The sequence below is a fragment of the Trachinotus anak genome, unplaced genomic scaffold (assembly GCF_046630095.1).
Source record: "Trachinotus anak isolate AG129_WGS33_773 ecotype Australia unplaced genomic scaffold, CSIRO_AGI_Tana_v1 ptg000018l, whole genome shotgun sequence".
Classification (NCBI taxonomy): Eukaryota; Metazoa; Chordata; class Actinopteri; order Carangiformes; family Carangidae; genus Trachinotus; species Trachinotus anak.
Window position 1 is genome coordinate 18,807,446 of NW_027273869.1, and position 14,676 is coordinate 18,822,121.

Here is a 14,676-nt window from a genome sequence, read left to right on the forward strand (position 1 = left end):
GATGATATTTATACCTTTCAGAAACACAGCGAGTGTCTGCTGAGCAGGAACGCTGTTTATGGCTGCCTCTCTCACACACACATGTATGGACATAAACACACACACTGACAGTCAGTCCGTCCCCCTCAGTTATTTTTAGTCTAAAGTCAACACAGCACTGTGCTTAATGACTCCACTGGATTCCATTCGATTTGATTCTATTCAACAGGCTTCACTGGCATCATATTTTCCATAGAAGAGCAGTGATGAAACAGATAAAAGAAAACAAGACTCTGTTGAGATTTAAAGATTCCACTCAGTGTAATGAAAAGATTTATTCTAATAGTAGATATTCAGTAGTAAACACAGACAACATGTTTGTTTTAATTTGGCATTTGTAAAAGAAGAAAAATGAATCTCACCTTTTATCTTCATCACTACATGGAGTTTATTTAGATGTGGTTAAAAAGCTCCAGAAAAAGCCAGGAAGTAGACCTTGAGTTAAGATTGTTGGCCGGACCCACCATGGACCAGTGCTACATCTGTGAATATCTGTGACTGAGTGAGTGAGTGAGTGAATGAGTGATAGAGTTGAGTGAGGGTTGAAGCTACACCACATATTTTTGTCATACTGCTTCATCCAAAGTCATAAATAAACTTAAATTTGCATGGTTTTCTTAACTTGTTTTCTCTTATTCTGAAAAAAAAATTTATATGTTTAATTTACTTACCTCATTAATTTACTTGAAGTACTGTAGGTCTGGCATCCTCAATGATACTTAATACATAAATGATAAAAATAACTTAATTTTAAGATCCATTCATTGGCTGTTGCTGAACCTTTCATTTCGTCACATGATCTTCCTCAGTAGGTGGAGCTGCCCATCAGCTGCCGAATGTGAGAAACTTTAATCTCAACTTTTACATTTTTAAAGTTTTTGTATTGAGCAATTGTGTATTAAATAAATGAAATAATGTTATCCAGTAAATTTTGTTTCAGTCATTATCATTAAACATTTTGGTTGTGATGTTGGATGATCTGACTTCCTGCTGAGAGGATGCTCAGTTTTGCAGATGATGTGATTTTGTTGGTGCAGCTGGTCTGGGGTCGTTCCCTTGTGCAGTCGTTGTCCAGTGTTTACAACTGTCCTCCAGCATGAGAGAGATTTCTGATCTGACCCACCTGTGAGCAGAACGACTTTATGAGGACCACCGTTCGCTCCCAGCAGAAAAAGCTTTGCACTACATGAAGTCAGGTCAGTTGTTTTTGGACTCAGTTGGAGGTTTTCTGGGCTCCACAGCAGGAAAAGCTGGAGGAAGTCGTTAGGAAGGCGTCTGGGCTGTTTTGTTGTGTCTGCTCGCTGCCACACAACGTGGACGTCAGGCTGTTTCAGCTGGTTTTTTAAAGTGTCGTATAAATAAACATTTTATTATATTACTGATATTATTTCTCTGCCTGCTGTCCCCCACCCGCTTTGTTTTTCATCTTTCTTTCATTGTCATCAAACTTGCACTTTCTTTTTCTTCCTCACTTCCTCTCTGCTTTGTTTACTTCCTGTCATTTCTGTTTCAGTCACTCCCTCCTCTTCCTCCTCTGAATTAAAACATTTTACCAGGAGTAACCTCTCCTCCTCTCCTCCTTTCCCTTCGTTTCCTCTCCTCTCCTCTCCTCTCCTCTCCTCCTCTCTTCTCCTCCTTTCCTTTCCCTTCCTTTCTTCTCCTCTCCTCTCTTCTCCTCTCCTCCTTCCCCCTCTTTTCCTCTCCTCTCCTCTCCTCTCCTCCTTTACCTTCCTTTCCTTTTCTCTCCTCTCCTCCTCACCTCTTCTCCACTCTCCTCATCTCCTCTCCTCTCCTCCTCTCCTCTCTTCCTTTCCTCTCCTCCTCTCGTCTCCTCCCTTCCTCTCCTCTCCTCTCCTCCTTTCCTCTCCTCCTCTCGTCTCCTCCCTTCCTCTCCTCTCCTCTCCTCCTTTCCTCTCCTCCTCTCCTCTCCTCCTTTCCTCTCCTCCTCTCCTCTCCTCCCTTCCTCTCCTCTCCTCTCCTCCTCTCCTCTCCTCCTCTCCTCCCTTCCTCTCCTCTCCTCTCCTCCTCTCCTCTCCTCCTCACCTCCTCTCTCCTCTCTAGCTGATCTTCCAAACTTGGTCATGTTCTTCGTTCAGCAGCCAAACACTCTTGAGGTTTAAACAACATCCATCACACACACACACACACACACACACACACACACACACACACTCACACTCACACTCACACTCACTCTCTCTCACACACACACACACACACACACACACACACTGATCTGCTCTCTGCTCTGCTCTTTCTGTTTTAGCTCGACCCTCTCAGACGGCAGTCATGGCTCGCTGCAGGAGTTACTTGCGAGGACTCGCAATCTGTGTCACTGTGTTGCTACTGGTAAGCTAACTGCTAACCGCTAACTGCTGCTAAATGCTGCTAACTGCTAACATCATGTTTATGCTTGGTTATGATGGATGTGATGATGAGCAGCTGGAATCTTCATCAGCAGAGAAGTGAGATTTATTGAACGAGGGAAAAAAGGATGAGCAAAATGAAAAGTGTAACTTCATCAGTTTTAACATTTGATGATAATTTCAAAACTTTCAAAAATTCAAAACAAGCTAATTAATTAATCACTTTATAAACTGAGGTTGAAATTAAAACCTTTACTGTAGCATGAAACATTTAGTAGCTGTTCTGAAGCTTTCAGTCACATCACATGAGCTTCATCAGCGGACAGTTTGTCCAGGTTTCATTATCGAAGACATTCAAATTTACATTTTTTTCCGGAGACCTTTAAAGCTGCTCATCCAGAATACAACTGTATAATTATAAATATATTTCTGAGGCTTGTAAAAATTAATTGTTATAATTGTTGAAATTGTTATATAATTACAAATCATATTATTCTGGTAACAGGGTTCAGATGTGTCTGATGTGTTTTTTGATATATGTTTATATATGTTTCGTGGTTAGATGATAACATATGATGCACTTTATATAAATGAGCTTTTCTTTTCAAATGTATCCATCCTACTGTTTCCAGTATCTTTTATTATCTATTTTATTGTTTTTGTAATGTTTTTTCAACATTTCTCATTCATTTCACTCCCCCCGTCACTACTTTCCTTGCTTCCTTTCCTCTTAGTCTTCTCATCCTCTCATCCATATGATAAAATCATCATCATCATCATCATCATCATCATCATCATCAGTATTTTTATAAAAAACTTCTTAGTATTTCTAATATTGTCTGTCTTAGTAAACATTCCACTGTGGTGATTCCTGTTTCCTGCTTCCTGTTTTGGCTGCCCTGTTGTTATTGTTTACACTGTATCAGCTGATTAAAGTCATTAGCCTGCATGTTTGCAGATCAACACAACCATGGCATGAAGTGAGAATTTCACTCCTCTGTTGTTGTGCAGAGCAGCCGGGAGCACTATGGAAATAAGTTTGATTAACTTTTAGTGGCATCCTCCAGTTTTATGCACTTTCTGTGAATTTTATTTATATATTTATTGTAGTTTGTTTTTTTTTTAACTTCATTTTATTACTTTTCATTTTGGACTGAGGGTTGGTTCTGAGTTTTTGTCATGTTTTTCCTTTAAATTTATTTCTTTTCCCCCAAATATTTGTATTATTTGTAAGTGTTGTTTATGAGATATCAGTGTTTTTAATTTAACTACAGAACAGTGATGAAGTTCAGATAAAACCAAGCTGCAGGAAAAGGTCTCAGTGTGAGAAAGAGTCGCTGGAGACTTTAGACTGAAGGAGAGTTTTTTCTCCGTGCAGCAGGAGTGTTTGTGAACAGTTAAACTCTGACGTCTGTGATTTAGAGCCGTCACAGTTCCCAGCTGATGGGAGTCTGATGAGCGTCTCTCTGGGGAGGCAGAGCAGTTTCAGAGGAATGCTGCTGCTGTTAAAGACTTCCTCGTCCCAGGCATTCTCATCTGCAGCAGTTCAGCAACTTTTCTTTGAATGTTTCCTTTCATTATCTCTGCAGGTGTCTGGTGTGGTGATGATCGGTGTCGGGTTTTCCTCCATCGACGGCAACATACCGGTTGCCAAGGTAACTCTGCTCCCTGCTGGTGTATTTTTATTTACAGCTCCCTTTTCCCTCCAGAGCCTAGATGTGTCAGAAGTATCTTGAAGGAATTAAACAAATAGTTAATAAACTACAGCACCAGTCAAAAGTTTTTACACACTTAAATAATAAATCACAAAAATAAATGATTCAATATCTCTCCATGAATTAAATTAAATATGTAAATGAGAAATTACATAAATAAGTGATTTAGTATCTCAATATACATAAAATAAAATAATAAAAATGAAATATTATAGCTCTCTCTCTCTCTTTCTCTCTCTCTCGTTCCAGTTGTTTGACCAGTTGTCCAGTAGCGATGGTTTACTGGTCCTGCAGGTGTTTGGTCCAGTCACAGTGGTTTTGTCTGTTCTGGGCATCTGTGCTGCATCTTTGGACCTTAAACCTCTGCTGCTGGTGGTGAGATGATCTGACACACACACACACACACACACACACACACACACACACACACACAGACACACACACACAGAGCTAATGTGTGATTGTCTTCTCCAGTTTTCTGGTCTGATCTTCATGGAGTTTGTGGCTCTGATGGTTGTCGCCTCGCCGCTGGTTCAGGTTCAGACTCAGGTAATCAGGTATCCACTCCTGTCTGCCACTGGGGGGGGGGGGTCATCACAGCCTACAGTGTAAAAGTTACAGACAGAACTCATCTTCTTAGATTATATTCTCTCAATCTTTCGATGACCACGACCATATTTCAGTTGCCAAAATCCTCATGAGCAGCATTAAGTTGACATGTATGTTTGTATAAATGGTGAAATATATTTCGTCACAGTCTAAAATATCAGTTTTATGGAGATTTTTCCCTCCTACAAAAACTACATCTCGCCTCTACCTGGTGTCTTGTCTGTATAACTTTTATTTTGTATGGTGTGATCCAAGTTTGACATTTCAAAATAAAACTGTTCTCTGTCCCTGTTTGATTGTGTTGTCTTGTGTTGTACAGATGGACAGTGCAGTGGACGAGGTGTTCCTGAACGTGACTCCCCTCCACAGAACAGAGCCTTTCATCCAGAGTGAACTGAACAAACTCCAGACCTCAGTAAGAGACATGAAGAAGAAACTAATATATCAGAGCAATGAAATAAGTCTGATTCAGTTCAGAAGGAATCACATCAAAGATCACAATGTAGGGAAACGTGTTTGTCACATGTTGTGACTTTTAGCTCTCTTTACATTTCACTATTTTCTAAAATACTTTACATGGACAATCCCCTGAAAACAATAAACCAAATGCACTTAAAGGCCCCACACAGTCTAAAGGCAGATGTCCATGTGTTTGTGATTATAAAGCAGGTCTAGGTTCTATATTAATACTGTGAAAGTATCAAAGCCTCAGTCCACAGAGAAATGCACACAGCCTGTATTCAGAAACTGAGCCGTCGGGACTTCTGTAACTTTGTAAAGTCACAACAAAGCAGCCCTCAGTCACGCCCCAAGCCCCACCCACCTGAACCCACCATCCAACCTTGCAGGATTTAGTTTCTCTGATTGTTTACCTGAAATGAAAGGAGAGGCTCAGAGCCTCTCTTCTGATTGGCTGACTGACCTGTTGTCACTAGAGCTCCAGAGAGAAGCCTGAGAGAGGAGATGTAAAACTACACTGAGATGGTTTTAGGTTCTTAAAACCACAGATATATCTTCTGATGGAGATCAATGCTTGAAATAAAACACAGGAAAATCACAATAATGTTTAGTTTTGACAAATCATAGCTCCAGGTACTTAGATATAGTTTCATGTCTTCATGATGTTTCTAAATGTGCTGAAGTAATCGTGACAAGTCAGCGGCGGACTGAAGATAACCTCGGACTGTCTGTTTCTCAGTACTCTTGTTGTGGTCTGAGGAGTTTTGAAGACTGGGAAAATCAACTTCCTATCTCCTGCCTCTGCAAGCCACCTTCTCTCGCCCCTGACCTGCAGCTTGGGTAAGACAGCAAAACGTGAAAAACTCTGAAAACCTTTAAACCCCTACTTCTGAATTTTTATGAGTTGTAGAAGAATTTCTGGATTCCTGCAAGAGGTTTTGAGACTCTTGAAAAGTGTTTGAGCTTCTAGAGGAATTTATGGATTTGAAGATTTTTTTTTATTTTCATAAAGAGGTTGTGAAGTTTGTGAGTTTTGAGTTTTCTAGCAGAGTTTGTTGATGAGTACGACTTTGTAGAAAAGTTCTAAAGCTTGGAAAGTTATGTTCTAGAAAAGGTTTTGAACTTTCAGAAAAGTTTGGATATTTTCAGAAGATTTTTCTGCTTCCTAAAGAAATTTAAATGTTTTTACTTTTACTATTTTTAAAACAGGACAGTTTTTGAAAGAGTGTTTGTCTTTGAGCTTCTGAAAGGATTTCTGATTTATTTTGGAGTTACACAAAGAGTTTTGAGCTTCTAGATGGTTTTACCAGATTCTGAAAGAATTCAAGGAGATTATGAAGAATTTACAGTTGTTTATCAGAAGTGTTGTTGGTCATACACTGACAACCTGAGGCTCCTGCACCAGAGGGAGTACTTCTTCATGTGTTTGAGGCTCTGGTCTCTGTTTCTTCCAGAGATGCTGCTCATGTTTTCTTCTTCTCTTTGTCTCACAGCTCTCGGCCCGGTAACTCCAGCTCAGAGGGGCCCTGTGTGATGGTGGGCAGTGAGCTTTACCCTCCAACGCGACAGGTCACAAATGAATTATGGGTACACTCGGAGGTAACCACAGTCTTTTATCTTTCCTTACTTCTTCATTTTCACTTCCTCTTGTCAAACTACTTCTTCTTTTTCAACTTCTTATTCCCTTCTTTGTTTCCACCATTCTTTTTCTTTCTCCAAGTTTTTAATAAATGTTGAATCTTGACCTTTGACCTCTGTGTGTGGCAGTCCTGCGGTCCTGTCCTGAAGAGCTACCTAAGCTTCCCCATCAAACTCAGGATAGGAATCATTTCGGCCGTTGCCACCATTACGGTAAACAGCTGCAGTTTTTTTCTCTTTCATCTGTTGTTTGAAACAGGAGAAAAGTCTGGAAAATCATGATAATAATTAGTTTTCAAGGAGTTTGTGGATTTCTAGGAATGTTTAGAAACTTATGGAAGTGTGTTACAAGTGTTAAGAGTTTATGAGTTTCTTAAGGTGACTGAGTTTGTGGTTTCTACATTGTTAGAAACTGTGTACTGTATAAGATTGAGTTACTGGAGGTGTTAAGTATAAAGAGGGCTTCTTGTGTTTCCAGAGGTGTTGTGAGTTTCTAGAAATTCTTACAAGTTTATGGAAATTTGAAGACAATTGTACGAGTTTCGTTATGAGATGTTGAAAAAAGTTAAGAGATTCTAGTTGAGTTTCAAATTCTCTTAAGAATTCTCTGAGTCTCTACATGTTGCCTGCATTAAAGAAGCTACAAGTGTATTTCACATTACACAGTACACAGTATGTGATGCCTCAGCATAACAAACGCAATAACATACTGTGTGTGCTGCAGATGGCGGCCATTGCTTTGTGTCTGGCGTTGGGTCTGGAGAAATATTGGAAGAAGCCACCAGTCGAAACCACAGTCGATGACTTCAACAGAGTGAAATACCAACCCAAACCCTCCCTCACCTGACCTCTGACCTCTGAGCCCTCACACAAAACTGAGGCATCAGTACAGTAAATACACACTGGTGATGATCCCAATCATTCATTAAAACCACCTCATCCAGGTTTCAGGAATTTCTGAAAATGTTTTTTAAAAGACGTATTTGTATTTGACTAAACAGTGACTTGCATCTGTGATCATTGAATAAGATCACAGGAAATTTCTAAAGATGGTGCTAACTCACAACGTCATGTTAAAGAAAAGAAAGCACTGACTCATGCTAGTATCACAGTCTGAGATAAGCGAGAACACAATGGGGCTTTCAGGTTGATGTCATTTCACCAGAACTTTTAGAGGAAATCTGCGGTTTGAGAAGACAAGTCCGTCAGCTGTTGAAGCCCCAACAGTTACCTTGTCTTAGCATCATTTCACTCCAGCTCCAGAGACAAGACAAGTGCTGCATCAGTCATCATGTTTTTAATGATATTTTAAACTGGGAATGCCAGTGTCAAGAAGAACTCAGACTGTTCTTATCTATGCTTTTGGACAGATGTTTGAAAACTTTATCCAGTTGTGTTGTTCATATGATTTCTGCAGCTAAGACTCCTCTGAGAAAATGTATTAATATTTCTAAACTCAACTGTGGACAAACGAGACAAGATGCTGGGCTCCTGTCTTTGAAAGGTGCTTCACAGGTAAAGTCTTTTTCCTGTTTAAAAACTTGCACCAGCAACATTTGTGTGGTCTTTAATTGTAGTTCCCCCTGCAGCCACAGGATGGCAGTAATGTGATAAACACACTGTGCAGCAGCTTGAAGTTTGGGCTGTCTCCAGCTGAAATGAGGAGGGTCTCTGCACAGCTTCTATCACTAAAAAGCTGCAGCACTAAAACTCTTGAGGATTAAATGGAGGTGAAACTCTATCTAAAGCTTTTACTACTATACACTCAGCGAGCACTTTATGAGGAACACCTGACTACTGCTGGTTAGATACCCCCCCCCCCAGTTCTTTGTTGGAAGATGTTCATGCCTTTGTTTTTTCAGCAAAATGTATTTTAATGATCAAAAATAAGAATACTTGTTGTGCAGTAAAGTGATTGACTGACAATGGATAACGCCACCGATGTTCTATATTTTTCTTATTGCCAAGAACAATGAATGTAACCTACTAATAAGTATTGTGTATGTATAAACCTGATATATCTATTAAAACCACAACAGTGAGTCACACTGCTGCTCTGTGTTCCTTCATTGTGAAAAAATGTGAGCACTGTGTTTATTTATGAGCAGCACCACAGACTCTTTTCACAGTCTCCAGAGAGTAGATCCTGGGGGTCAGAGGCCACTGAGCATGCTCAGGAGCATCACTCATACTGTAAACAATGAGAGTTTTAGAGAGAAAGTGTCTCTTTAATGGAACAAGAAATGCTAATCCTTGACAAAATATTGTGTTTTATCCCATATGGAAATATACAATATGTACATGTATTGAATTTTCATGTATAAAATATATGTTAATATAAAATAAAACCATATCTGTAAAAATGATATAAAACCCATTAGAAATTGGAACAATTTCATATGTTGACATACGGTGCATATGACAGATATGCATGTTTATGTATGTTTGTTTATATTGTAAACATATGTCACATAAATATATATCCATCCTAAAGCCTGTTAATATATGTTGACTATTTTAAACAATAGGGTCCAAAAGTTTCAGATCACTTTCCCAAAATGGGAAAAAAGACATGTTTAAAAATTATGAGACATTAACAAATATATAGAGTTTTTATATATCATGTTATACTATATAAAAATTCTTCATATAGATATTTTAATAAATGTGCATGTATAAAATTGACTAAGGTGATTTCACCAGATAATAGTATAATACGCACAGTGCAATATTTACGAAACTTTACAAAATAGCAGCATGTGAGGTGCATTGCACAGACGGTGTGTGTTACTTATTGCACATTATTGCACGTGGTGAGGGTGTCAGTTCCTGGGGACAACATCAGCAGGAAGGAAAGCGCTGCGGTGTCTCTCCACTGGAGCAGCTGCTCGGGGGTGGGAGGTGTTTTCCAACAGAGCTGATACCTCAGTCACCTTTCACCTGTCAACCACAATCTCCACTAGGCTGGTCTTCCTGATCAGCTGGTCCAGTCTCTTCCTGTCAGCAGTTATAAATAATATCCTCATATATCCAAAGGATGTATATTGGTGAAAATAATATATCCCCTCATAGGTGGTCAAATAAATGTAGTGTAGTAGAAATGTAAAGTGGGAGGAACTGGAAACGCTCGAGACAGGTTTGAATACCTCAGGAGCTACAACAGCTACATAAATATAAGAAATAAGAATAATGCAGAAAAGTGTTTTAGATGTTCACAAACATAAAAGAAGAAGAAAAAGTATTTTATCTAAAATCAACTTTTTCTACACCATTACACAGTTTGTTTTCTCACTCCTCTCACACCCACATGCTCACTCAGAAATTAGAATTTCCAGGGTTGCGAGATCTTTGTTGAAAATTGCTGTTTTGGGTGGAATTTCCTGCTCTGGCTCTTGTGGATGCCAACTTCCTGTTTCAGCTTGTTTCCTCTCATTCAGGGATTTTTGGAATCTTGTCATGAGGTGATATGAGAGACCTCCAGGCTTTTTACAGGTTTTTAAATTTATTTTTTTAACTAGAACTTCTATTGTTTTTTTCACAAATAGGAAAAAATTTTGCTGTTTTCATTTTCTCACTCACTTACTTCCCCGTCACAGTCGCTGCCCTGAGGAGATACTGCATCTCCACAGATACGCTCACCAGGAGTAAAATTATCAGTACAGTGTCTTATGACCTGTGAGATACAACCTCTTGCAACAGTTCTCTCTTTCCTCTTCTTCTTCTCAGTAAATGCATTTCAAAACTTGTCGTTTTCCTGCTCCATCTCTCAAAAAGATGTGTTCACATCTGTGAATCATAGTGACTGATTCACAGAGGGTGAGCTGTGGTTGTGCTGGAAAATTGATTAAAAAAAAAAATTCATTCAATCTACATATTTGTGAAAATTTGCTCTGTGGCTTCACATTCATTTATTACTGATTTATTAACATTTATAATTGCAGTTGATTGACAAGCTTTTGTTGATGGTTCATTGGAAATTGAGAAACCTTTACTAATGTCTTACATTTAGAACTGGCACCACTGTTTCTGTTTGGAGCTGAATCTGTGACACCTCAGTGTTGAAGGGCTTCCCCCAAACCTTCCCGACCATCAGACAAGTCAGAGCAGTACACGCTGTAGCTTTAGGGCTTCCTCTCATTATAATTGAGAGGCTCAAACAGGAAAAATAGACCCACAACAAGCACACCTGTGCTTTTACTTTATTATTCTAAGTACATTTTGCTGAAAATACCACTGAAAAGGTGAAAAAGAATCTGCCCTCCTCTACAATAACTCTCCACAGTCAGTGACAGAGCGTGTGTTTTTTAAATGTGATGAAAAAAATGAAAGCATTTCAGCGAGAAAAAAAGAAGGAAAAAATGGTGCTTACTTCCGGTATCATGTGTTCTAGAGACATTTAAGGGGTTTTTTGGGCTCAGTTTTTGTTGTTTGTTCAGGTTCTCTGCTACAGTCACAGACCATCAGATTATATCTCCACTCTTTACCCTGAGAATCTGGAGAGTTTCCATTCTACAGGTTAAATCTCAGATATGGTGGTGTTTTCATGGGCTGATATTTGTGTCAATATTTCAGTTCAACTGCTCTGAAGCCAACAGATTCAACAACGTTCAGACCTTCATGCAGAGAAATGAAACTTGTGGAGGATGTGAAAGGAACCATTGAAGCAGTCAGGCATGAGAATAACAGATAAGTGCCACACATGATCAGGCTTGGCAGGTCTTTTTGAAAGTGATGATTAATGTTGTGTTAAACATGTAAAAAGTTGCGGGACAAAGAGGGGGAGGACACAGGAACTGTAATTTTAACTGAAGTTAAAAAGAAATTAAACTAAATACACAGGGGAGACACAAGAGAGACCTCCACAAACTGACAGTAAAGAGTAAAGAGGGATCCGATCAGTTGAGCCCAATCCTGCCCCCCCTCCCCTCCCCCAGGCTCCTGCAGGGAGTGGCACAAACACATTTAACAGAACACAAAACATGACCTTCATTTACATTGTTTTTTTCCTGTAGTGTGGGCGGACTTTGCGGTTTGACTTTTAGGAGGAATCCAAACTGCTGCAGCTGCTCCAGTCTCCACATGTTGCACTAATTAAAAGGTGTAATTTTCAATACACTTAAAAACCTGCAAATATTGTGTTGCCCAGGATCGAAATATGTTCGTTTGTGATGAGACACATACTGGACCGTTGACCTCTGCCAGGACCTACAGTCGGTTTTGGGAGAGGCATGTTTAAAATGAATTTCACTAAAGATCACAGACCACTTGCACTTACATGTAATTTATGACGTATTCCTGTCACACAATTCTTCGACCTTAAGTAATGGTTTGTCTGGCACAAGGGAAGAAGGCGCAGTTTTTCCGTGACCTTTTATTTTCCGCTGCAGTATGTCACAGTGAAAAATGATAAACAATAAAAAAATACAATTAAAATCTGAAAATATAGATGGCATCATGAAATAATGTCAATCTGCAACTCTGTACAGAGCGAGGAAGCTAGCCTGCACACCAACAGGTTGTAGCTCTCAATTCTCATGAATCCTTCTGTTCATACTGTGAGCAGAAACCTGTTTTTCATTTTGGGTGAAGTGAAAGTAAAAACACAAACACCGTAGAAATGAAACTTAACTTCTGTCATAGGTCACGTTTGAGGTGTGGTCGTGTCTTTAGTGGCCAAAAACAAGGAATCTTAAGATACAACCAATTATTAAAGAAACAAGCCAAGCGACCTCATACAAAAAGGCGGTGTGTAGTTGTGTCTGTGTTTGTGTTTGAGATGTTTGTGCAGGTTCCACTGAAGAGACATTTCTGAAACACGAAAATTATTTTAGGAATTAGAACCTTTGTTTTTTTCTTCTTCTTTTTCCTTTTCTCCCCCACAAATCTCACGACCCCTGAGGTTTATATGGTGACCCTCAGAGGGGCCCAAGCGCTGGGTCCCTTGAGCAGCTTCAACAATAACATGCTACTGTGATTGTGCTGAATATACTTCTACTACAGCTGAAGCAGGATTTTGAGTATTTTTATGTTGTTGTACTGGTACTTTTACTTAAGTAGAGTACTTCTAAAAGTCAACTTGTCTGATCTCTTTTAATGTGTGGAAATGTAAAATGTGTGTAGAAAAAAAAAAAAAAATCAAAGATCCTCTCTGTCTCTCCTCGAAATAATATCTGACCTTTGTTCAGCAAAGAAAAGATGCAGAACACGAGGTTCATACAGGTTTAACAACCTCTTCATCAACCTGTTGTAACTTGTCTGGTGTTTGTGGACTGCAACTCATCCACCTCAAATCTCTACATTGATTTTACAATCCACAGGTTCCCACTGGCTGAACAAAGTTTAGAATAATCTGTAGAGAAAAGTCGTGGATTTAAAGCTGCTCAACAGCAGGATGAAGACCGGTGATGCAGACTGAGTCGTTTTCATGGCGTCATGTTCCTGTTGTGATTGACACACACACACACACACACACACACACACACACTCACACACACACACATATGCTTTTGGTGAACGGTTTGCAACTAATTACCTGAAAGATGCTTGTGTTATTACCTACCAAAAAAAAAAAAAAAAAAATCAGAAGAAGAAGAGAGCAATTCAAACAATGCAGTGGTGGAGTCCAGGTACGACAGTCTGCAGCTGCACCAGGCCCCTCGCTACAGTATGCTTCCCCTTGGGTCCCGTTCACGAGGGCCCCTGGCAGGTCGCCTCGGCTGGCACCCAGCAGCTCAGTACTTGATTAAAACCAAAATGTCGTGTACAGATGAAGTCTGGCTTTTTCGTTTCCAGTAAATTCAAAGTAAAAACAAAAGCAACGCAGAAATGAAACCTGACTCTAACCTCCAGCCTGAGAACTGATACCTGTGACAGAAGATGGTATCTGTATCCTGACTGGGATTCATGCCGCTGTGGATCATATCACAGTCCCAATGTTTGTGTGGAAGATAATTTAGTGGGTACAGGCAGCAGGCTGATGATTGGACAGAGAGCACCAGTCCTCAGCCTGTTGTCTCCTCTCAGCATCTTCTTCCTCTTTGCCGACTGTTGACTCACTAAAAACGTCCCATGACACCGAACCATCTGAGAGATAACGTGAGGAAGCCTTTTAGTGGTTTTTAGTTTTACAGTGTCAGTTCAACACTTCAGGGTTTTTAGAATATGTGTGTTGTGTTTGAATTCATTTAAAGAAACAATTTGTTGTTTCTCATCCGTTCAAATGAAATATTTGTCAATCCAGATGTTCTTATTATTCAGAGAGAAATAGAACGAGCAGCAGCAAGTGGTGCAGTTTAACTCCTGTTTGCTTTCTGTGGATAAAGACTTTAATTAATATTAATGTTGTGTTTGTAGAGAAGTTTGCTTTACTGCCTTATCTTTGGTTGTTGAGTCCCGCCTGCAACATCAGCTGAAGATCTGTGGCACAAATAAAAGTAGGCAACTCCATCTTCTGCTCCTGCCTGGGCGGATGTTGAAATAAATATTTAGCTTACGATTTCGATAAGAAATAACTCTGCTAAGGCTAATGATAAATACACCACATATATATTCTAAATGCACTCCCTGCCCCCATCGCCTAACTCCTCTCACCACCAGCTAAACTCATAGACATAAGGATCATCTGCTGCAGTTACATTATCATTATTACCACTTCCTCTTTGCATTGCACCTGTGTTAGTAGTTAGTTAAACATTTATTCTAACCCCCAGTCGTCCTGTGTGTTTTTTGAAGTAGAGATTGGAGATCAATGAAATCTAGAAATCACTGCTTCTGATATTAGACTGATTCATTGAATTTATTAATAAATAAATTATTGGTGCCCTTCAACAAGTGCAAAAAAAAACAAACAT

The 14,676-nt window shown here is 39.5% G+C and overlaps 1 protein-coding gene across 2 annotated transcripts; it reads left to right on the top strand.

Annotated features, from left to right (window-relative positions):
• The first annotated feature begins 2,019 nt into the window (after nucleotides 1–2,019).
• Nucleotides 2,020–8,870, top strand: LOC139635439 (23 kDa integral membrane protein-like). Of its 2 annotated transcripts, XM_071502784.1 has the most exons (10): nucleotides 2,020–2,153; nucleotides 2,306–2,388; nucleotides 3,995–4,060; nucleotides 4,370–4,495; nucleotides 4,595–4,669; nucleotides 5,049–5,144; nucleotides 5,928–6,028; nucleotides 6,682–6,787; nucleotides 6,956–7,039; nucleotides 7,551–8,870. In XM_071502784.1, exons 2-10 carry the CDS (start codon nucleotides 2,329–2,331, stop codon nucleotides 7,671–7,673), a joined length of 837 nt encoding a protein of 278 aa, XP_071358885.1. In that variant the 5' UTR covers nucleotides 2,020–2,153; nucleotides 2,306–2,328; the 3' UTR covers nucleotides 7,674–8,870. The 2 variants fall into 2 exon arrangements, with proteins under 2 accessions (XP_071358885.1, XP_071358886.1); XM_071502785.1 differs by lacking the exon at nucleotides 2,020–2,153 and having other exon boundaries at nucleotides 2,239–2,388.
• Nucleotides 8,871–14,676: the final 5,806 nt, after the last annotated feature.

What these genes read in the sequence shown, in the direction of transcription:
- LOC139635439 (XM_071502784.1), top strand. Translation starts at nt 2,329, where the DNA reads ATGGCTCGCTGCAGGAGTTACTTGCGAGGACTCGCAATCTGTGTCACT. An exon ending in GCCCCTGACCTGCAGCTTGG is followed by an intron (nt 6,029 to 6,681) that starts GTAAGACAGCAA and finishes TTTGTCTCACAG; the next exon opens with CTCTCGGCCCGGTAACTCCA. An exon ending in AATTATGGGTACACTCGGAG is followed by an intron (nt 6,788 to 6,955) that starts GTAACCACAGTC and finishes TGTGTGTGGCAG; the next exon opens with TCCTGCGGTCCTGTCCTGAA.